The following is a 24821-nucleotide window of genomic DNA, read 5'->3' as shown; positions in this document are numbered from 1 at the left end:
CCGGCATAGCCTACCTGCTGTATTTGTGTCGAAGCTTTCCCTCTGCAGGTTTGATGGGGCATTGCATCTTTCAAATCTATAACGTATAACACCAAAAGAATTACTTTTACAAATAATTTTTTATTTCATATATTTTGTTTCTTGTTTTTCTGGTTAATTAAAGATCCTGATAATTCACTGAAGGTCTAAGCAGCTGACGTTGAGAAATGTGAACTTGCATCTTTGCTATTGGAGCTCTACAACCTTTTGGGTATATACAAAAGAGGGCTTCTTCACCAGATTTTAAAATGTATATTATACATAAACATTGTGGCTTAGTTCATTTAGATGTTATTGCAAATTGAGGGCTATTGTATGATTGATACATCCTACACCTGCTCAGGACGACTTGGGCATGATTATTTATTCTGATTTTTGATTTTATTTCCTCCTTTCTGGGAAAGGTTGTAGCTTCTTCTCAGTTCCTCAGTGTGGCTTGAGTCTTGCTTGATTCAGAAGTAAGCACAGCAGAACTGCATACTTACTACATGCCACAGAGTGTGGAGGCATATTTAAAATTTTGAGGGGAAAATCAGATTTTTCTTGAAAACTAGCAATTTTACAATTTTACATCACGCCTTTTACAATGTCGAAGGATAAAGACCTGTATCACTTCTTTATTTGTAGTCAGGGACAATAACCCAGCAGAGATTCTAGATTTTGCCACTTTCCACAAATGTCCGCCTTAAACAATAAAATAATTTTTAATATAAAATAAAAGCAGAAAATCCTGGAAATACTCAACAGGTCAGACAGCATCTGTGGAGCAATAAACAGAGTTAATATTTCAGGTTGATGACTTTTCATCAGAATAATGGGCTGCCTTTAAAGAGGAGATGGTTCGGGTACAGTCGAAGTATATTCCCACGAGGGGGAAAGATAGGGAAACCAAAGCCAGAGCTCCCTGGACGATGGAAGAGATAGAGAGTAAGCTGAAGCAGTATGACAGATGTCGAGTTGAGAACACAAGTGAGAACTAGGCTGAATATAGAAAGTTTAGAGGGGAAATGAAAAAGGAAATAAGAGGAGCAAAGAGAGAGTATGAGAATAGATTGGTAGCTAACATAAAAGGAAATCCAAAAGTCTTCTATGGGCATATAAACAGGTAGCAGGTAGTAAGAGGAGGGGTGTGGCCATTTAGGAATCAAAAACAAGACCTAAGCATGGAGGCAGAGGGGATGGCTGAGGTACTAAATAAGTACTTTACATCTGTCTTTACCAAGGAAGATGCTGCTACCAAAGTCATAGTGAAAGAGGAGGTAGTTGAGATACTGGATGGGATAAAAATTGATAAAAGGTACTCGAAAGGCAGGCTCTACTTAAAATAGATAAGTCACCAGGACCGGATGGGATGCATCCGAGGATGCTAAGGAAATTGCCACGGTACTGGCCATAATCTTCCAATCCTCCTTGGATATGGGGCTGATGACAGAGGACAGGAGATGTGCAAATCTTACACCTGTGTTCAACTACAGGCTGTCAGTTTAACCTCGGTCGTGGGGAAGCTTTTGGAAACGATAATCTGGTTCAAAAATTTACAGTCACTTGGACAAATGTGGATTTAATTAAGGAAAGCCAGTACGATTTGTTCCCATGGACTGGTGGGTAGCTAATGTAACACCACTTTTTTAAAAAGGAGGAAGAGAGAAAACGGGTAATTATAGACCGGTTAGCTTGGCATCAGTAGTGGGGAAAATGTTGGAATCGATAATGAAGGATGAAATAGCAGCGCATTTGGAAAGCGGTGACAGGATCGGACCAAGCCAGCATGGATTTATGAAAGGGAAATCATGCTTGACGAATCTTCTGGAATTTTTTGTGGATGTAACTAGCAGATTGGAAAAGGGAGAACCAGTGGATGTGGTGTATTTGGACTTTCAGAAGGCTTTTGACACGGTCCCTCAAGAGATTGTTGTGCAAAATCAAAGCACATGGTATTGGGGGTAATATACTGGCGTGGATAGGGAACTAGTTGGCAGACAGGAAGCACAGAGTCGGGATAAACGGGTCCTTTTCAGAATGGCAGGCAGTGACTAGTGGAGTGCCGCAGGGCTCAGTGCTGGGACCCCAGCTCTTTACAATATACATTAACGATTTGGATGAAGGAATTGAGTGTAATATCTCTAAGTTTGCAGATGACACTAAACTGGGTGATGGTGTGAGCTGTGAGGAGGACGCTAAGAGGCTGCAGGATGACTTGGACAGGTTAGGTAAGTGGGCAAATGCATGGCAGATGCAGTATAATGTGGATAAATGTGAGGTTATCCATTTTGGGGGCAAAAACACGAAGGCAGAATATTATCTGAATGGCGGCAGAGTAGAAAAAGGGGAGGTGCAACGAGACCTGGGTGTCATGGTTCATCAGTCACTGAAAGTGGGCACGCAGGTACAGCAGGCGGTAAAGAAGGCAAATGGTATGTTGGCCTTCATAGCTAGGGGATTTGAATATAGAAACGGGGAGGTCTTACTGCAGTTGCACAGGGCCTTAGTGAGGCCTTACCTGGAATATTGTGTTCAGTTTTTGTCTCCTAGTCTGAGGAAGGACGTTCTTGCTATTGAGGGAGTGCAGCGAAGGTTCACCAGACTGATTTCAGGGATGGCTGGGCTGTCATATGAGGAGAGACTGGATCAATTGGGCCTTTATTCACTGGAGTTTAGAAGGATGAGAGGGGATCTCATAGCAACATATAAGATTCTGACGGGACTGGACAGGTTAGATGCAGGAAGAATGTTCCCGATGTTGGGGAAGTCCAGAACCAGGGGACATAGTCTTAGGATAAGGGGTAGGTCATTTAGGACTGAGGTGAGGAGAAACTTCTTCACTGAGAGTTGTTAACCTGTGGAATTCCCTGCCGCAGAGAGTTGTTGATGCCAGTTCACTGGATATATTAAAGAGGGAGTTAGATATGGCTCTTACGGTTAAGGGGATCAAGGGGTATGGAGAGAAAGCAGGAAAGGGGAACTGAAGGAATGATCAGCCATGATCTTATTGAATGGCGGTGCAGGCTTGAAGGGCTGAATGGCCTACTCCTGCACCTATTTTTCTATGTTTCTTTTTCTAAAGACAAATCGTGTTTAAGTTGATTGAGCTTTTTGATGAGGTAACAGAGGGTTGAAGAGGGCAATGCGGTTGATGTGTACATGGACTTCCAAAAGACATTTTGATAAAGTGCCACATAATAGGCTTGCCAGCAAAGTTGAAGCCCATGTAATACAAGGGACAGTGGCAGCATGGATACGAAATTGGCCAAGTGACAGGAAACAGAGTAGTGGTGAAGTTACTTTTCGGATTGGAGGAAGTTACATAGTACCGACTCCTTGGGAACACCACTAAGACCACTGCTTTTCTTGAATTATACCAATGACTTGGACTTGGGTGTACAGGGCACAATTTCAAATTTGCAGATGACACAAAATTTGGAATTATAGTGAACAGTGAGGAGGATAGTGATAGACTTCAAGAGGACATGGACAGGCTGGTGGAATAGGTGGACATGTGGCAGATTAAATTTTAAATGTATGAAGTGATATATTTTGGTAGGAAGAACAAGGAGAGGCAATATAAACTAAAGGGTACAATTCTAAAGAGGATGCATGAACAGAGAGACCTGGGGGAATATGTGCACAAATCGTTGAAGGTGGCAGGGTAGGCTGAGAAAGTGGTTAAAAAAGCAAATGGGATCCTGGGCTTCATAAATTGAGGCATAGATTACAAAAAGAGTGGAAATTATAATGAATCTTTATAAAACACTGGTTTGGCCTCAACTGGAATATTGTGTCCAATTCTCCTTGGAACAGAGAAGGTTGAGAGAAGATTTGATGGAGGTATTCACAATCATGAAGGGTCAAGATAGTAGATAGAGAGAAACTGTTCCCATTGGCAGAAGGGTTGGGAACCAGAGGACACAGAGTTAAGGTGATTGGCAGAAGAACCAAAGGCGACATGAGGAAAAACTTTTTTTACGCAGGGGGTGGTTAGGATCTAGAATACATTGCCTGAGAGGGTGCTGGAGGCCGATTCAATTGTAGCTTTTAAAAGGGAATTGGATAACTATGTGAAGGGAAACAAATTGCAGGGCTATACGGGGAAAGGGACTAGCTGAAATGCTCTTGCAGAGAGCCGGCATAGGCTCGACAGGCCGAATGGCTTCCTGTACTGTAACCATTCTATGAGAACTGGGTTAATTATTTGCTTTCTGTAAGATTTTATTTACCTCGTTCTACATTTTGTTCCTTTTAAAACTGTCCTACTAAGGCACTTTGTTTTTTCATAACCAGATGGATTGTACTTGATCTGCGCAGAGGTGAAAAATTATCAGTAACTTCTTAAGAATTATTGATATTTCTAAAACCCCACATGCTACAACCCAGATGTTCCTCTTTTTATTTCTCTCCCCATTCTCTAATCTAGTGGTCTGTACTAAATCTGAAAAAGTAACTGCAGACACAACCATGAGTAGAGATGGAGATAGGTTCATCCCCTGTTCATTTTTACATTTGCTGTTGGTGGCTTATCAACTGTGCTTAAGATTTGTTCCATTTTAGGTGCAGTCCTAAGCATTTGGCAAGACTTGTGCCTGCCCACCTCCTGGAACAACCTGTAAATTCACCTTTTGGTGTTACAGGAGTTTCCATGGGCTCAAGTTTCGGCCTGAGTTGCTCCGGAGCAACTAGTTTAGAATGAAGCATCTTAGAAATTGCAATTCTCGGCATTTAGTTTGCTCCAGTTCTAGTGAGTTAGAATAGTTCCATTTTAGAATGTTTTTTCAAAAGGGGGCGTGTTCAGCCACTTATGCCTGTTTAGCAAGTTTAGGCAGCGAAAACTTACTCCAAACTACCTTAGGCTCAGAAAAACCTTGCTTTCACTAACAAATCAGGTGTAGGGAACGAGAGATGGGAAGGAAAGTTTACAAACATTAAACATTTCTATTTTACAAATAAAGAGCCATCATCAATAATAAATGATAAATAAATCAACCAATAAATCAATCAAAAAAAAATTTAAAAATAAAAAATAAATAAAAAAATCAATCAATAAATAAAAAAATTAAGTTTCTACTCACCGACTATAGCACCGGGAGCCCTCCAACAGTGTGCTGGGACGGGCCCCCCTAGTGTTTCTCTCTCTGTCTCTGTCAGTGTTTCTCTGTCTCTGCCTTTGTCAGTGTCTCTCTCTTTCTGACAAGGGTGGGGAGGGGGGGAGGAAGGGATGGGGGAGGGGGGGAGGAAGGAGGGGGGGAGGAAGGGATGGGGGAGGGGGGGAGAGGAAGGGATGGAGGAGGGGGGAGAGGAAGGGATGGGGGGGGAGAGGAAGGGATTGAGGGGGGGTGGGGGAGGGAAGGAGAGAGAGGGGGAGAGGAAGGAGAGAGAGGGGGGGAGGAAGAGGGGGAGGGGGGGAAAGAAAGAGAGAGAGAGAGAGAAGACGGGGGGCTGAACGGGGCGGGGGGGTGCTGAACGGGCCCTGTCGCCGCCACCGTCTGGCTCCCATGGAGGACTTCTGGCGGGGTCCGCCTCCAGCGAGAGGCTGGGCGGGCAGGCCCCGCCGACGATGACGTGGAGGGAGGGAGGGGGAGAGGCTGAATGGGAGGGAGGAAGTTGGGGGGGCTGGGGGGAGAGCGGGGCCAGAGTCCGATCTTCTCCGCCCCGGTGAGCCCATTCGGCCAGGGCTAGGGGCGGCATGCTTTGGGCCCCTCCCACGCAGCCTCAGGGGCCTGGATCTCCTGCACATGCGCGCCCACTCTACCATGCATGTGCAGAGGTCCCGGCACTGCTTTCAGCACCGGGACCTGGCTCCGCCCCCCCCCACCATGCGTTCTGCTGCCCTGCGCCAAGTGTCTGGATCAACCAGACGGATGGGAGAATACCAAGGTAAATAATAGGCGCTGTTTCTGTTCTAAAAAGTCGGCGCACCGCACAGAGATGCGTCGTTCTAACCCTGGGGGCAAACTTGGGCCCCATAAGTGGCATGATTTGGATCTTTCACAGCTCTTCTTGCTGCTTGGCAGAATTCTGACCTCCCTGTGTCCGTACGGAATGTGTACAGACCCGGGAAGGCATCGTAAAAGCCGGTTTTCAGCGCACAATGCGCATGCGCTGAAAACCGGCTCTTCCGATCTGTCAAGCATGGGCAAGATTGCAGTATTTACCCATATCTTGCCCAGCAAATGTCCTCAAAACTCTGATAAAAGCAGGCACATAGCCTTCTTTTACAGACATACATAGCCTACTTTTACAGACATAAGACTTTTAAAACACACTTAAAACATTAAAAATAAAATTTAAAAAACACTTTATTTTTAAAAACACTGCCCACGATGTTACATTTCTTTTAAACCATAATTTACATTTTTTTTTTAAACTCGGTGGGGGGGGGGGGGGGGTAAATTTCTCTAAGCTATTTATTAACTTTAATTTTAATTTTATGTGAGTTGTGTTTTTTATTTAGTGTTTGTTTTTCTTTCTCAATTAATAGCAATGAAAACTTGTAGATACGGAGTTCCCATTGCTATTAATTGAGAATACTTTACCTGATTGGTTGAGCAGTCACATGTGACTGCATCTTCTGTGTGGGAACCTGGAGGACGGGGGTGCGCTTCGGAGTGTGGGAAGAGAAGTCCTCCCCAACGGAACTCCTTGCTCCTCCGGGACCACCAGGTACTTTCAGAAAAATTCTCCAGTCAGAGACGTTTGTCCGAAAGAAGCCTCCGACCGGAATTTCAGGGCCATTTATTTAGCTTCAGTATTTACCAAGGAGATAGAACAGGTGGACATGACATTGGATGATGAGATTAGTAATTAAAATAAAAAGAGGGGATATATTAAATAAGCTAATCAAACTCAAAGAATATAAAGCCCTGAATGGATTGCATCCATGCATTTTAAAATAATCTAGGGAAGAGATAGCAGAGGCATTAATACACATATTTAATAATTCGTTAGAAAACGGTCTACTACCAGAGGACTGGCAGATAGCTAACGCAATACCTAAATTTAAGAAGAGGTACAGAACATGTCCAGGAAATTACAGACCAGTCAGCTTAATACCAGTGGTACAAAAAATAATGGAATCCCTACCAAAGGAGAAAATAGAAGAACATCTTGAAACCAAAAATATAATAACGAATAGTTAGCATGGATTTCAAAAGGAAATGTCTTGCTTGACCAACCTCATTGAATTTTTTGAAGAGGTAGCGGAAAGAGTAGACAATGGTAATGCAGTAGATGTCATTTATCTAGATTTTCAACAGGCCTTCGCTAAAGTACTCCACAATAGACTGATGAACAAGGTCAGAGAATGCAGGGTCAGGGGACAAGTAGCAGAATGGATAGCTAGCTGGCTTCAACTCAGAAAGCAGAGAGTTTGTCATAAAAGGTAGCTATTCACAATGGCAGAAGGTGGGTAGTGGTGTTCCACAAGGATCAATGCTCGGACCACTGTTGTTCACAATTTATATAAAAAATTTCGATTTTGGAATCAAAAACACAATTTCTAAATTTGCGGATGACACCAAATTAAGGAGAGGGGGGTGCGGTTAGTCAATACTGAGGAGGAATGTATTACAAGAGTGTTATTTATGCAACACCTTGTAACCAGCATTCTACCGCCACCAGAGGGTGCATCTGTTGGAGTCCCAAGGGATCCCTGCATCCCTTGGGAGCACTGCATATAAACAGGCTTCCCAGGCTGTGCCAGCACTCTGGAGTCAGAATAAAGAGACTAAAGTCACACTTACTCAAGTCTATAGTATTCAGTCACATTGCTTTATTTGAGACATAACAAAGAGAACATTAATAAACTTGCAGAATGGGCATATAATTGGCAAATTAAGTTCAACACAAATAAATGTGAGGTATTACATTTTGGGAGGAAGATCGGGAGGTCACTTATTACTTGGAGGGTGAGAGTCTGGGTGGGGTTGAGGAACAAAGGGATCTTGGGGTACAAATGCACAAATCACTCAAAGTTGCGACACAGGTTAGCAAGGCCATGAAAAAACAAACCAAGCACTAAGGTTTATTTCTAGAGGGTTAGCATTGAAAAGTAGGGAAGTTATGCTAAAATTGTATAAAACCTTGGTTAGACCACACACAGAGTACTGCATACAATTCTGGTTGCTATATTATAAAAAGGATAGAGGTACTGGAGAGGGTGCAGAGAAGATTTACAAGGATGATATCAGAAATGCGCCGGTATAGATATTGGGAAAGGATTAACAGGGTGTGTTATGTCCATAATAAAGTAGTGTGATTGAGTACTGTAGACATGAGTAAGTGTGACCTTAGTCTCTTTATTCCAACTCCAGAGTGTTGGTACAGCATGGGAGGCCTGCTTATATACAGTGCTCCCAAGGAATGCTGGGATCGCTTGGGACTCCAACAGATACGCCCTCTGGTGGCGGTAGAATGCTGGTTACATAGGGTTACATACATAACATCACTCCCTCCCAAAGTCAATAGTACTCTTATTTTACAGGGTGAGACGATCTGGGGCTTTTCGCTCCCTAGTCGATCATCTCTGTATAAATGCAGGTGCAGGTGAGTTGGTTGGTTCTTCGCTGGGCTGCTGCACTGCTAGCCTTGCTGGGGATGATGAGTTCAGCTTCGTGGACAACCGTGATGTCGGTTGCCACTTGTGTGTGTATCGGAGGGTCGAAGTTGGTGGTGTCCTCTTCAGTTGCTCGTGGCTGTCTGTGAATCGCAGTTTGGTTTGGTCCAAATGCTTTCTGCAAGTTAGTCCATTTGCAAGTTTGATTTGAAACACCCTACTCCCTTCTTTGGCTATGACGATGCCAGCAAGCCAGTTGGGACCATGTCCATAGTTGAGTAAATACAGGGCCATTGACTTCAATATCACGTGACAAATTTGCGCAATCATGGTACATGCTTTGTTGATGTCACCTGCCCTCGACGTGATCATGGAGATCAGAGTGGACGAGAGAGAGCCTTGTTTTGAGCCTCCTTTTCATGAGCAGCTCGGCTGGGGGAACCCCGCTGAGCGAGTGGGGTCTGGTGCGGTAGCTGAGCAGGACTCGGGACAGGTGGGTCTGCAGGGAGCCTTCCGACACGTGTTTCAAGCTTTGCTTGATGGTTTGAACTGCCTGTTCTGCCTGGCCATTGGATGCGGGCTTGAACGGGGCAGATGTGACGTGCTTGATCCCATTGCGGGTCATTAATTCCTTGAATTCAGCACTGGTGAAGCTCAGCCCGTTGTCGTTTTCAAGGACATCAGGCATGGCAAACATGGCTTGTAGGTTTTCCATGGTGGCAGTGGACGTGCTTACAGACATTATTACACACGCAATCCATTTTGAATAAGCATCCACAACAACCAAGAACATTTTGCCTAAAAACGGGCCAGCGAAGTCAACGTGGATCCTAGATCACAGTTTGGAGGGCCATGACCACAAATTAGCGTTGCCTCCCTGGGTGCATTATCCAGTTTAGAGCAAGTGTTGCATTGGCACACGCAAGACTCCAAATCTGAGTTGATGCCGGGCCACCACACGTGGGATTTGGCTATAGCTTTCATCATTACTCTGCCTGGGTGGGTACTGTGTAGGTCGCGTATGAACGTTTCCCTGCCTTTCTTGGGCAAAACCACGTGATTACCCCACAAAAGACAGTCCACCAGTGGACATTTCGTCTTTACGCCGCTGGAACGGCTTGATCTCTTCATGCATCTCCGCTGGTCCTGATCTGGCAGGGCGTAATGGGTAACTTTTCGTTTTCAAATGCATCAATCACCAAGAGCAGGTCTGCAGGCTGTACCATTTCCATCCCGGTGGTGGGCAATGGTAGCCGACTGAGGGTGTCAGCGCAGTTCTCTGTGCCTGGCCTGTGGTGAATTACATAGTTATATGCAGACAGCATGAGCGCCCATCTTTGGATGCGAGCAGAGGCATTGGTATTGATACCTTTGCTCTCTGAGAATAGCGATATGAGCGGCTTATGGTCAATTTCTAACTCGAACTTAAGCCCAAACAGATACTGATGCATTTTTTTTTATCCTGTAAACACATGTCAGAGCTTCTTTTTCAATCATGCTGTAGGCCCTTTCAGCCTTGGACAAGCTCCTGGACGCATAAGGACTGGTTGCAATGGTCCCGATTCGTTTACTACTTGTAACACATACCCGACCCCGTACGAAGGTTCATCGCAAGCTAGCACTAAACGTTTACAAGGATCATACAGGACAAGCAGTTTGTTGGAACATACGAGCTTTTGAGCTTTCTCAAAAGCTGTCTCTTGTGATTTTCCCCCATACCCAGTCATCTCCCTTGCGTAGCAACACGTGTAGAGGTTCTTTCAAGGTGCTTAACCCGGGTTGGAAATTACCAAAATAATTGAGGAGTCCCAGGAATGACCGCAGCTCCGTCACATTCTGTGGTCTCGGCGCGTTCTTGATGGCCTCCGTCATGGCATCGGTGAGTCTGATGCCATCTGCCGCGATTCTTCTCCCTAAGAACTCGACCTCTGGCACCAGGAAAACACACTTCGAGCGTTTCAACCTGAATCCTACACGATCTAGCTGACTTAGAATCTCTTCCAGGTTCTGCAAATGTTCGATGGTGTTCCGACCTGTGGATCAGTATGTCGTCCTGGAAAACCACGGTGCACGTTCCTTTGAAAAATAGCTGTGGCCGAACAAATCCCAAACGGGCATCTATTGTAGATGAACATACTATTGTGCGTGTGCAGATGAGGTCTTTCGAAGATTCCGAGCTCCTGCGTCATGTAGGCCGAGGTCAGGTCCAACATGATGAACGTCTTTCCTCCTGCCAGCATCGCAAATAGGTCGTCTGCCTTGGGTAGCGGATACTGGTCCTGCAGCAAAAAATGGTTAATCGTTACTTTATAGTCCCCGCAAATTCTGACCGTGCCATCGCCCTTGAGAACCGGAACAATAGGACTGGCCCACTCGTTGAACTCCACTGGTGCGATGATGCCCTCTTGTTGCAGCCTGTCAAGTTCGATCTCCATTTTCTCTCTCATCATATATGGCACCGCCCGTGCCTTGTGGTGGATGGGTCGCGTACGGGGAATCAAGTGGATCTGCACCTGCGCCCCTGAGAAACTTCTGATGCCTGGCTCAAACAACGACGGAAACTTGTTCAGAACCTGGGCACATGAGGTGTCGTCGACGGACGAAAGCGCTCGGATGTCATCCCAGTTCCAGCGGATTTTTCCCAGCCAGCTTCTGCCGAACAGTGTGGGGCCATCTCTTGGTACAATCCATAATGGTAGTTCGTGCACTGCTCCATCATAGGAGACTTTTACTGCTGCACTACCAATTACAGGGATAAGCTCTTTAGTGTAAGTTCTCAGCTTGGTGTGAATGGGGCTTAGCTTGTGTGAATGTGCCTTGTTGCACCACAGCCTGTCGAAGGCCTTTTTGCTCATGATGGACTGACTCGCACCCATGTCCAATTCCATGGATACTGGAATTCTGTTCAGTTCAACTTTTAACATGGTCGGTGAACATTTTGTGGTGAAAGTGTGTACCCCATACACTTCTGCCTCCTCGGTTTGAGTCTCTAGTTCAGTTTGATCCGCCATGGATCGGTCTTCCTCTGCAACGTGGTGGTTTGCAGCTCGTCTGCACATTCGCTGGAGCTGTCCCATTGTTCCACAGCCTTTGCACGCATAGTGTTTGAAGCGGCATTGATGGGCTCGATGATCACCTCTGCAGCGCCAACAAGGTGCTAACTGCCTCGCATTAACGCTTGATGGGGGACTCTGAGTCATCTGAGGTTGTGCAGCTGCAGACATGTAAGTTCTGCCATATGCATTCCTGCCTGAAAACGATGTTACTTTGTGTACAGTACTTGCCGAAACATCTTTATGCTGCAAAATTTATTTGGTGTTAATCGCTGGTGGACATAAATGCCTGGGCTATCGTTATGGCTTTGCTCAGGTTCGGTGTTTCAACAGTCAATAGTTTGCGAAGGATAACCTCATGGCCAATGCCAAGCACAAAAGTCTCTTAGCATCTGCTCCAGGAATCCGTCAAATTTGCAAAGTCCTGCAAGGCACCTTAGTTTGGCCTTCAGACTGTTGACATGTGTAAAATCGATACCTTGCCATCAGAACGCTCTCCTTCGGATTTAGCTGCTCCCGGACTAGCGTACACAGTTCTTCATGCGATTTGGTTGTTGGTTTCACCGGAGCAAGAAGATTCTTCATGAGGTCATCGGTTGTTGCCCCGCAGACGGTGAGGAGGATCGCCCTTCATTTGGCAGCGTTCACACATCCTTCCAGCTCATTGGCCATGAAGTATTGGTCGAGTCGCTTCACGAAGGCCTCCCAATCGTCCCCTTCTGAGAATTTCTCCAGGATACCAACAGTTCTCTGCATTTTTGTGTGATGGTTCGTTATCTCGTCGCCAGTTGTTATGTCCTTAACAAAGTAATGTGATTGAGTACTGTAGAGGTAAGTGTGACCTCAGTCTCTTTATTCCAACTCATGGGAAGCCTGCTTTATAAACTGTGCTCCCAAGTGATGCTGGGACTCCTTGGGACTCCAACAGATACACCCCTTGGTGGCGGTAGAATGCTGGTTACATAGGGTTGCATACATAACAGGGGTGGGTCTCTCTTTTGGGGAAAAAAGAAGGCTGAGGGGTGACCTAATGGAGGACTTTAAAATTATGAAAGGTTTTGATAGAGTGGATACAGAGAGAATGTTTCCACTTGTGGGAAAGAGCATGACTGGAGGCCATCAATATAAGAAAATCACCAAGAAATCCAATAGGAAATTCAGAAGAAATTTCTTTACCCAAAGAATGGTGAAAATGTGGAACTCGCTACCACAGGGAGTGGTTGAATCAAATAGTATAGATGCATTTAAGGGGAGGCTAGACAAGCATATGAGGGAGAAGGGAATAGAGGGTTATGCTGATAGATTTGGAGGAGGCCCGAGTGGAGCATAAACACCAGCATGGACTGGTTGGGCTAAATGGTCTGTTTCTGTGCCATATATCCTATGTAATCCTATGAGATGCTTTGATCTCGGCTGTTGCAAATTGAGCGATTTCCAAATCTACCATTTCCTTCTAGATCAGAAGATATGCACCAGGCTTTCTGATGAGTATTGAAGGTTTTTGATTCAATTGGTTGAGAAGAATGGATTTATTTCACAGCTGTTTCCTATGGACATACTAAGCTTGTTTCACTAATGAAAATAGCTGATGCTAATGTACAATTTTAGATGAGAATTAGTCATTCCGAAGAACATAAATAGGAGCAGGAGTTGGCCATACGGCCCCTCGAGCCTGCTCCGCCATTCAATACGATCATGGCTGATCCGATCATGGACTCGGGTCCACTTCCCTGCCCGCTCCCCATAATCCCTTATTCCCTTATTGGTTAAGAAACCGTCAATACTGCCTTAAATTTAATCAATGACCCAGCTTCCACAGCTCTTTGAGCTAATTCTGGCTTACAATTGCCAGACTATCAACCAGCAACTATCTGCTGAATATTTTATGCCATACCTGCTACACACCAGCACTTTTGGTGGAGGCCTATGATTATGATTCAGTGTTAACGGTGCAGTGGGATTATCTCCCACTTGCATATTTTATAGAGATAAACCTTTAGTCCAATTGTATTGCGCCATGAGACTCCAATTAGAATTAATTCTGGCCAAATACAAACAGATGAAAGAGCAGTAGAGGTCAGTGTGGTTAAATAGGGTTGTAAAGAATAGGATGAACATCAGTAGGTGGAAGGATTGGGTACATTTCCCACATCACAATAGTGACTACACTCCAAAAGTACTTCATTGGCTGTAAACACTTTGAGATGTCCGGTGGTCGTGAAAGGCGCTATATAAATGCAATTCTTTCATTTATAAAGATTCAAAGTAATTTGGAGGAAAAAAGTAGGAAGCTAGAATGTAGGGATGAGGAAATAACCATTATTAAATAGTTCCCGCACATCTCTCTCTACTCAAAGAGGAACAAAAGTTGCTTGTGGTTATTGGGTTTCTAGTAATGAAAGGGAATTGGCTAGACAGTTTGTTTAAGTATATTTTAAGGACATCTAATCTTTTTATAACTATACCCATTAAATACCTAGTCCAGACAATCTGCTCCTACCAGTCTTAAAGGAGATGGGGATAGAAATTAATTAAGCTGTAACTGACATTTTTGTAAGTTTATTAAATTCAGTACAGACTCCTGTATTTCAGAAAATAACAATGATTTGGTAATGGTTTCACATCTCCAGTTCCTTGAAATCAAAAGACAACGTCTGTAATGATGTATACTATTTCCTCCTAATTACAAGCAATGTCATGGGAAATTCAATACAGGGTAATTTGTTTTAATTTTTTTTAAAGGTTGAGGCACACCTGGAATTATAGACCAGTATATTTAACATCTGTTGTAAGGAAAGTCTTTGAAATGTTCGGGAGGAATTTACCCTTAATTTGGATTTTGTTTGCAATTTTCAGTCTTCTCACTTCTGCACTGTACAATGTTCCCCTTTTCCTCTTTAATTTCCCAATTAAAGCATCACTGCTGTCACACAGTCCCCTATGAGCTGACATTGCAGGATGACGTAGCCATATATTTCATGAAATGTTAGTACCAACCCTATTAGTGTGTGTTTAATATATTTTTCTTGCCTACAGGATGAGAGAGATTTTCCAGCTGTTTCCTTTCCCTAGGATGGAGTGTTGCTAGAGCAACCAGGCTACTCGCCTTTGCTTTTTTTTCCTTGTCCTTTGTTAGAGAAGGAAAATTCTGCTTATGTTTTATTTCATATTTCTATCAGAAACAACCTTCTGTTCTGCTCCCATACAGGACTATAAATAATCAACCTTTTCTCTCTTTTAGGTGTTACAGTAATTGACAAACCTTTATGACTAAAGTACGTTGGATATGGTGAATACTGGATTCTTCATTGAAATGGTATTTCATGAAGTAGCTCAACTTTTTAGCACTTTGCTAATGACCACATTAGAAGCAAGCATTTAAAGCAATGTGGAAGAGGGCAGACAACCATGTCTCGTCAGCAAGAATAGAAGATTATGATGATTGCACTTGATAGAAGCACTACATGGAAAGGGGCTACATTACAGCTATTAGCGTGTAGTGTTGGAATGGAGCCTTGAAGTATAGGATTTGAAATTTTAAAAGCTGCTATAGAAATACTGACGTGTGTCAGGCAAGATAGACTTGAGTGTTGTGTGAAACAAAGCATCACTCTGTTATGGACACTACAGATAGTGGCTTCACAAACCTTGTGAAAAGGAAACAGAGTAATGGTTACAATTGTATAGTGGCAAATAAACTGCTTCCATATGTCTGACTATGGAGGTCGATGTGCAAGTTGTCAACAGTTACATTTTGGTTACAGGACCATAATTTTGACTACCTTTTGCTGTTGGCACAGCACTTCAAGCCTTGATTAAATATTTAATTTATTTTTGATTTGGTACAGAAAAAATACCAGTCAAGAGTAGTAGTATTTGTTTAACACTAAGTTATCACTTGTGGAGAAAAAAAATAAAGACTGTACCAAAACTTTTAAATGCATTTCCAATTTTTAAAAAATCATGCAACTAATAAGTAAGTGCAGGAAGATTTTGAAATGTATGATTTGTTCTTTGTTTCTATTAAATCATGACCACGTTTTGATGCATTCCTACTTTTTTGTGACTTTTGGTTTACTTAAAATAGTTCTTGGCATGAAGAGTAGTGTTGTAAGTTTACATTATTAAATGCGTGTGCATTTTCCCTGAATTGCATGTTGTGTTGCCAATATACAGTATATTTATGTACTGGTTACATTTTGCTGCTGTTTTTTTGAGTAACACTTGCCAATTTTGTTTAGTATGCTGTAAGGAATATGAACACTGAAGAATTTATTTGTTTTGTGGAGAAATAACTTCCTGCATTACTCAAATTGTTTAAATAAAACTTTCTATTGTGTTTGATTGAAAAAATCTCTCTCTTTGTGATGGGGAGAAAGTAGGATACATCTTTCTGGAATTTGAAAGATATTCAGGTTAATGTCTGGAAGATGAAGGATTTATTATAAGCTTGTTAAGCTTTGATGCGCTAACATTGTCATTGATATTTTCTACCCTGTTTTGAATACAGTGTAAAGACTATTGCTAGAAATCTCAGATGCTGTTAATTTTATCTGCATTCTTCTTTTCTTTCTGTCGGCCAAATCTCGGACATTTGAGGAAACGCATCACCATACTGAAGCATCTCTCAACCACACTATTAGGAAATCCATATCAGTATAGTTTATGTATGCCAGGTACCCAGCCAATCTGGAGAATGTGAGGTTGTTGAGAACCAGGAAATGTGTGCGGTTTAGGCGAAAAAAGCTGCAAAATAATTTTACACTTTGGGGTATTGCCTTTTTATCTATGCATGATTTAATGTTATTTTTAACTTTAATGAGGTTTTTTTCTAAAGAAACTTCAGGCGCAAACCATGGCTTTATAAAGAAAATAGTAATTTATTAACACATTAGAAAATATGCGCAAATTACAATTCCCTTAACATTACAACATTAGAAGCAAGCATTTAAAGCAATGTGGAAAAGGGCAGACAACCATGTCTCGTCAGCAAGAATAGAAGATTATGATGATTGCACTTGATAGAAGCCTTTTGAATTTCCAAAAAGCAAAACCGTTAGAAATTAAATATCTAACGAAGAGTAACCTCATAACAAAAGTCATATACTCCTGCTTGGCTCAAGCTTGTCGAAAAGATTGTTTGCAAACAATCAAGATACCACCACATGAGGTGGCGGTGCCAGGAAGTGAAAGGTGAGGTGGAGCTGTCTCTCTTTTCACTCTTGGAAAAAAAGTCTAGCTTTATAAAAGCCGTTTTTTTAAACCTGAAACCGCAACTGAGATGGTTGCTTGTCAACAATTGATTTCAACAAATACTACCCACGATTGGTTTACGGACTTGTTTTCTGTGTCCACAACCTAACATAAGCAGGTGTTCAAAGCAACATCACCCTTCTCCGCCCTTGCCTCAAGCTCATCTGCTGCTGAAACCTTCATCCATGCAATTGTTACCTCTCGACTTGACTATTCCAACGCACTCCTGGCTGGCCTCCCACATTCTACCCTACGTAAACTAGAGATGATCCAAAACTCGGCTCCCCGTGTCCTAACTTGCACCAAGTCCCGTTCACCCATCACCCGTGCTCGCTGATCTACATTGGCTTTCGGTTAAGCAATGCCTCGATGTGAAAATTTGCATCCTTATTTTCAAATCCCTCTCTGGCCTTGCCCCATCCTATATCTAATCTCGTCCAGCCCCATAACCACCCGAGCTGTCTGCGGTCCCGATTATAATTGGTGGCCGTGCCTTCTATTGCTGAGGCATCAAACTCTGAAACTCCCCACCTAAACCTCTCCACCCCATTTTCCTCCTTCAAGATGCTCCTTAAAACATACCTCTCCTGCGCTAATTTCTACTTATGTGGCTCGGTATCAAATTTTTATCGCATAATACTCCTGTGAAGTGCCTCGGGACGTTTCACTCTGTTAAAGGCGCTATATAAATACAAGTTGTTGTTGATCTCCAGCCGGCCTGGATTTGTTCTTGTTGCTATGATGATCTATCTGTTGCTGTGTGGTCTTTTACAATATAACCAAGTTAAGTTGGCAGGTATTCAAACGAGCCTTTAAGAGTCCTGTTTGTTCAGACTTTAGTATCAGGCTTTCGTCACTAAATGTAACGTCAGCAGGAGTAGTAAAGCCACAAAGTTTACCATCAGAGGACACTGGTATGCTTTCTGCCACTTGTCCAGGTAGGATTACAACCATTTAGAGCATTGACGCGGAGAGTTATCTGGAGCTGCGTGGGAAGAATCCCAGTACCCAGTCTATCCCTGAATGTCCCAACAATGAGTCCGGCTAATAAAAACAGAAAATGCTGGAAATCTCAGCATGTCAGGCAGCATCTGTGGAGAGAAACAGAGTTAACGTTAACTCTCTTTAACGTTAACGCTAAGAGGCTGCATGTGACTTGGACAGGATAGGTGAGTAGGTAAATGCATGGCAGATGCAGTATAATGTGGATAAATGTGAGGTTATTCACTTTTGGGGGGCGCAAAAACACGAAAGCAGAATATTATCTGAATGGCGGCAGATTCGGAAAAGGAGACCTAGGTGTCATGGTACATGAAAGTTGGCATGCAGGTACAGCAGGCGATGAAGGCGGCAAATGGTATGTTGGCCTTCATAGCTAGGAGATTTGAGTATAGGAGCAGGGAGGTCTTACTGCAGTTGTACAGGGCCTTGGTGAGGCCTCACCTGGAATATTGTGTTCAGTTTTGGTTTCCTAATCTGAGGAAGGACGTTCTTGCTATTGAGGGAGTGCAGCGAAGGTTTACCAGACTGATTCCTGGGATGGCTGGACTGACATATGAGGTGAGACTGGATCAATTGGGCCTTTATACACTGGAGTTCAGAAGGATGAGAGGGGATCTCATAGAAACATATAAGATTCTGACGGGACTGGACAGGTTAGATGCGGGAAGAATGTTCCCGATGTTGGGGAAGTCCAGAACCAGGGGACACAGTCTTAGGATAATGGGTGGGCCATTTAGGACTGAGATGAGGAGAAACTTCTTCACTCAGAGTTGTGAACCTGTGGAATTCCCTACCGCAGAGAGTTGTTGGTGCCAGTTCATTGGATATATTTAAAGGAGAAGTTAGATATGGCCCTTACGGCTAAAGGTATCGAGGGGTATGGAGAGAAAGCAGGAAAGGGGTACTGAGGGAATGATCAGCCATGATCTTATTGAATGGTGGTGCAGGCTTGAAGGGCCGAATGGTCTACTGCACCTATTTTCTATGTTTCTATGATTAACTAGGATATCAGTTTGGAGCCAACATGAGCTGAAGGAGCCCCTACTTATCTTCTCCCTGTGCCCAACCAAAAAAATGCGGTTAGTTAGTGCAGAAATGTGGAATAGCATGGAAATGTAATGTATGAGTAACTTAGGGCGGAGGGAAATAAAATTATGGATTTGTTACTCTAAAAATTCAGTATATGGCTCTATAATTCAGCCAGGTAGTAATATAAACAGTGGCTACAACTAGGTTAGGGGAAAACTGCTGTAATGTAATTATTTGAAATTTCAACCTTTCAAGTGGTTGCTTTTCTGAGCAATCTTTGAACTATATTTCAGCAAATAAATATATTAAAATTGAATGTGAACCAATGAGAAAAATTACACGACTCTCTTAGTCAATGTGGCTCTTTACAAATTTTGTCTGCCGTGCGATATGGGAAACTTTCAATAATTACTTGTGCGACTGTTTAGGGTGATGGACTGTTTTATAACAATATGGGTCTTACACCAACGCACGATCAGGGCCAATGACATGATGACGAATAAGTCAAAGTCCATTTTACATGGTACTTTGGGATGTTGCGGATGTTTTGGGGATTGATTTTGTGGCACAATACATTTTTCCTTGAAAACCATAAATTACTTTATTCTGTGCTTTTAAGCTTATCTCACCTTTTAAAAGCCCAGTTTATACAGGAAGATGATGGGCAACATGTAAGAGATTGGCGATAGATGTGCGAGTTTAGTTGGGAAGATCCTGGGGTATTATATATTTGAGGGATGCTCCTGGAATATGGCTGTACTGTTGAGGAAACTGGGGTTTGGTACCACAGCGGTGCACGGAGAGCTTTGCTTTACAGGGAGATTCCTGGGGTCTAGCAGTGGTGGAGTTTTATGGTCTGACAGCAGTAGGGTTGGGGGGGGCGACGAGAGGTATAGAAGCACTGTGGGAGTGAAGAGGTGCTGCAGTTTACCAAATGCTGGGGTGCAGGGAAAGGGTGCAGAGTTCATTGTATGTAGTAACAGTAAGGACAGTGTTCGAGTCTCTCTAATGGAAGGGATGGGGAGTGTTGAGGGTTAAGGGCATGGTGGGGGATGGGGGGGGGGAAGGCTCCTGGGTTTGGTAGCATTCAGTCTGGAGGGGTCCAGAAATCCAGCATGTGGGAGTAGTAGAGATGGTGTTGGGTTCTGTCTGCAATTGGGTGGGGGTGGGGGGCAGTGGGGAGGTTCCCTGATTGGTAGTATTGAGTGTGGAGTGGGTTGGGGGGCTGTTTTAGGATCTGAGAGCATCAGCAGGCTCCTGATGGCTGGTCACAGTAGAGAGATGTCTTAGGATATGCCAGTACTCTGGGCAAGGGGGTCTAGGTCTATTTAGGGAGGTATCAAGTTCTGTCAGCACTGAGGGTGACGATTGCGAGGATATGATAGCACTGGGATGGGTGCTCGGATTTGGAGCACTCTGGGGGATCCTGGAGTGTGTTAAAGCTGTTGGGGCAGAATAGCGGAAGCATTAAAGCTAACAGGAAGACAAATGTTTTAAAGAAATTATAGGATAAGTTGTAGAGATATGAATAGGACAGACAAGTAGACTTTACCTATTTCTACCTCTTTTATTTTGTTAATAGTTTATGAAATGTTATGGCTAAATGGAAAAGTTGTCCATTAAATAGTGATTGTTACAGTTTTTCATCTTTAAGGATAACTCAAGCAAAGTGCAATATGCGTACTGCAATCAACATAGATTGTAACTTTGACATACAGAATGTAAACTTTTTTGTCTTTGATATCTCGGCAAAATCTATCAATTCTGCTCTGAGGGAAAGCATTCAAAGAGTACGAACTAAAGCACTAGCTAAGAATCTAATCTGTATGTAATATCTTAATTTGTGTACAAAAATTTGGATTTATTGAAGAAAAAAATAAATGAGCTAAATGTCACCCACCGGCTTATATTCCAATTTCTTGCACTGAATTCATTACATCCAGTTTATACTCTTGTCTCAGCAAAGATTTTTGGAGTGTGATGGGGATATGGAATCTGGAGGAGTGGAGAGAGGGGGAGATTGCAGGATGGGAAATGGGAGAATAAACATTTTCTGCAGAATCAGGAAGAGCAGCAGCCAAGTCATAAAGAGCAGTCAGTAAAGTGGTGAGTGAAACCTGGGTACTTTTACTGTGGATAAACAGTGAAAGATTGTTTCCACTGATGGGCAAATGGGAGACAAGAGGAGGGAGACAGAGTATTCTCACTGGAAGAACAAAGGGAGAAGGAAGGTTTTTGAACTGAGGTCTATTAGATGCTTTACTGCAGGTGGCTATTGAAGTAGAGACTAGAACCTACTTTAAAAGGGAATGGGATAAGTATTTGAACAGGAGGAATATAAAAGGATCTGGCGGAATAGGGTTACAGGAAATGGTGCCGGCATAGGTACTGGGGGGTGAATGGCCTCCTGTCCTGTAATTTCTATTCTGCACCAACAACTTGTATTTATATAATGCCTTTAACATACTACAACTTCCCAAGGCGCTTCACAGGAGTATTATCGCACAGAATTTGACACTGAACCACATAAGGAAATACTAAAGCAGATAAAGAGGTAGGTTTTAACGAGTGTCTGAAAAGAGGAAAGAGAGGCGAACAGATTTCGGGAGGGAATTCCACAAGTTAGGGTCTTTGCAGCTGAAACCACAACCGCAAATTGTGGCGTGATTTAAAATCAGGGATGTTCAAGAGGCCAGAATTGGAGGAGCACAGATATCTCGGAGGGTTGTAGGGCTGAAGGAGATTAGAGATAGGGAGGGGCAAGGCCATGGAGGAATCTGAAAGCAAGGATGAGAATTTTAAAATCAAAGCGTTGCTTAGTTGAGAGCTAATGTGGGTCAGCAAGCACAGGAGTAATGGTGAATGCGATTTGGTGCAAGTACGAACACGGTTAGAGTTTTGGATTACCTCACGTTTACGGACAGTAGAATGTGGGAGGCCGGCCAGGAGAGCATTGGAATAGTTAAGTCCAGAGATAACAAAGGCATGGATGAGGGTTTCAGCAGCAAATGAGCTGAGGCAGGGCGGAGTCGGGTGATGTTATGGAGGTGGAAATATGCGGTCTTCGTGATGGTATGGATATGTGGTTGGAAGCAAAACTCGGGTCAAATATGATAAGATTGCGAACAGTCTGGTTCAGCCTCAGTCAGTTGCCAGGGAGGGGAATGGAATTGGTGGCTCGGGAAAGGAGTTTGTGGCGGGGACCGAAGATAATGGCTTTGGTTTTCCCCAATATTTAGTTGGGAGGAATTTCTGCTCATCCAATACTGGATGTCGGACAAGCAGTCTGACAATTTAGAGACGGTGGAGGGGTTGAGAAGGATGGTGATGAGGTATAACTGGGTGTTGTCAGCGTACATGTGGAAACTGATGCTCTAGTCTCGGAGCATGTTGCCGAGGGGAGCATGTAGATGAGAAATCGGAGGGAGCCAAGGCTAGATCCTTGGGGGACACCAGAGGTAAAGGTACGGCTGTGAGAAGAGAAGCCACTGCAGGTGATTCTCTGGCTATGACTGGAATCAAGTGAGTGCCGTCCCACCCATCTGGACGTCTGTGGAGAGGCATTGGAGGATGGTGTCGTCAACCATGTCAGAAAAGGAATAGATTGCCACAGTCAGTCACCTAGAATGTGGCTTTGATAAGAGCCACTTCAGTACTGTGGCGGGGCAGAAACCTGATTGGAGGGATTAAAAATACGTAGCTCTGGGAAAGATCGGCATGGATTTGGGAGGCGACAGCACGTTCAAGAACTTTGGAGATGAAAGAGAGGTTGAAGGTGGAGAGGTAGTTTGAAAGGATGGAGGAGTCAACTGTTTTTTGAGAGGGGGGGGGGTAGATTTGAGGGAGCAGAAGACAGGACCAGCTAACATCGGGGTCAGGAAAGGAAGTTGGGTGGTCAGCAGTTTAGTGAGAATAGGATCGAGGGAGCAGGAGGTGGTTCTCATGGACAAGATGAGCTTGGAGACGGCATGAGGGGAAATATGAAAGAAACGAGAAAAATGTGAGTTCAGCGATTGGGCAAAGGGGAACCTTAGACAAAGTTTGGCCCAGTGGGCTACGAGAAGGGAAGTAAGCGGCAGAGGCAGCTGAACGGATTGTCCCAATTTTAGTGACAAAGAAGTCCATGAGCTCCTTGCACTTATTGTTGGAGGTGAGGGTGGTGGGCGTTTAAGACGACGGTTAACAGTAGAGAATAGAACCCGGGGATTATCTTTGCATTCCAGGATATTCCGAGAACAGTGATATCAGATGAGAGCAGGGCCCGATAGTGCTTTATGTGGTCCAGCCAGATATGGCGATGAATGGCTAAACCAGTTGTTCGCCATATCAAGTCTGCATCACTTGAACTTAAGCAGGCAGAGATGAGTGCCGTACCAAACTCTTTTTTGAGCCTTAACTAGGACTGGTTTAGGAATGTTGGTGCTCAGCGGGCCTTGGGACAATGTGCTATGAGTAATGCCCCAAACACCGAGCCCATTGCCCTTTGTGTGATCTCGGTTTGATTCAGGTCAGTCTGAGCCGGCCAGTTTTGATGTGAGGAATCTCTAAGTACAGATTGGCTCTGACTGAGGTTCCCAGTTCAAAGTTGTCATCTTCTCTCAGAACCGGAGTCCGAACCAGAATCCAAGGAGATTGGGAAAGGAATGGGGCCTATGAAAAGTGGCATAGACTAGGGAGCCTGCCCGCATCTTGTGCAGTGCAGGGGGATTCTGGCTGTAATATAGTGAATATAGGATTACTACCAATTACAGGTTGGATAACATATCATTAGACCTATTACTACCAGTTACCTATAGACCATCAGTGAGTTATTGTATTATTGTTGGTTATGAGAGGAATCTGAGTGTTACCAGTATTATTGTTAGTTATTGGTGCAATTGCAATGAGTTATTATTAGTTCCTGGTGGAATTAAAGTTTCCCTTCACCTCTGAATTGCTCCCTCACTTTCGATTTCCCCTCTTCACCTGCTCACGGGTAGCCTTCGAGTTCTCAGAACTTCTCGCACAACAGCTGCTGGTGCAAAGCCACAAAGATACTCAACTAAGGGGACCCAAACGTTGGAAGATAAATGCAATAACATTTGCAGATGGCACTTGGTCAGACCTCCAGGAATGCTTCCAACTAGAGTTGGCAATGGTACGTATTATTTTCCTCATTTTTATGTCAATGAATTTGCCGATGACAAAGATTGGTGGTATTGTAAGTAGTATTGACTGGAGCAAAAAATGACAGAGACATTGATAGTTTAAGTGAGTGGATAAAACTGGCAGATGGATTTCAATATAGGTGTGAGGTCATCCATTATGGACCAAAAAGGGATAGATCCGAGTAGTATTTAAAAGGTGAAAAGCTAAGAACAGTGGAGCTCCAAGGGGATTTAGGGGTCCACACAGATCACTAAAATGTAAAGTTCAGGTACAAAAAGTTATCAAAAAAGCTAATGGAATGTTGGGTGTCGAAATTTGGTCCCGACGATTGAGGCGGTGCCACCGGCTGAGTGCTGATTTGAATGCCAGGCGGTGCCACCTCAAACTGCAAAATTCAGTTTTGCCGCCCAAAGATGAGAGAGATGTGCACATTCATGCTCGGGTACCAACGGAGCACCATCTCAGGAGGCCAACCGAATTTCCCAACGGTAGGCTGCCGGCATGCGAGTATTTTTTTTAAAGTTTCCGACACTTGCCCTCACCCACACTTCCCCACTGGTCCCATTAATACCCGAGTGTCCTATCATCTTTCCCAGGTTGTAGACGCCAGCCGGTAAGGCCACCGTACTCACCTCATTGCGGAGCCATCGCGCCAAGGGGGCGTTTCATGCTTGGACGTCACCACGTGGGTGGTGGCCGAGCACGCAACAGTACATCTTGGCGCCGCCACCACTGCCTAACTAAATTTAACA

General features: G+C 43.8%; 1 protein-coding gene across 3 annotated transcripts in view; it reads left to right on the top strand.

Moving 5' to 3' along the window:
• The window catches only part of klhl2 (kelch-like family member 2), a 183349-nt gene extending 167713 nt beyond the window's left edge, over positions 1-15636 (top strand). For all 3 annotated transcript variants that reach the window (XM_070871368.1, XM_070871364.1, XM_070871370.1), the window contains one exon: positions 14879-15636. In XM_070871368.1, coding sequence (XP_070727469.1) covers positions 14879-14907 — 29 coding nt within the window. In that variant the 3' untranslated portion in view covers positions 14908-15636. The remainder of the gene's footprint in view (positions 1-14878) is intronic.
• Positions 15637-24821: the final 9185 nt, after the last annotated feature.

Source organism: Pristiophorus japonicus, chromosome 2 (assembly GCF_044704955.1).
Source record: "Pristiophorus japonicus isolate sPriJap1 chromosome 2, sPriJap1.hap1, whole genome shotgun sequence".
Lineage (NCBI taxonomy): Eukaryota > Metazoa > Chordata > Chondrichthyes > Pristiophoridae > Pristiophorus > Pristiophorus japonicus.
Note: the sequence above shows the minus strand (reverse complement) of the source record. Positions and strands in the feature narration are given on the sequence as shown.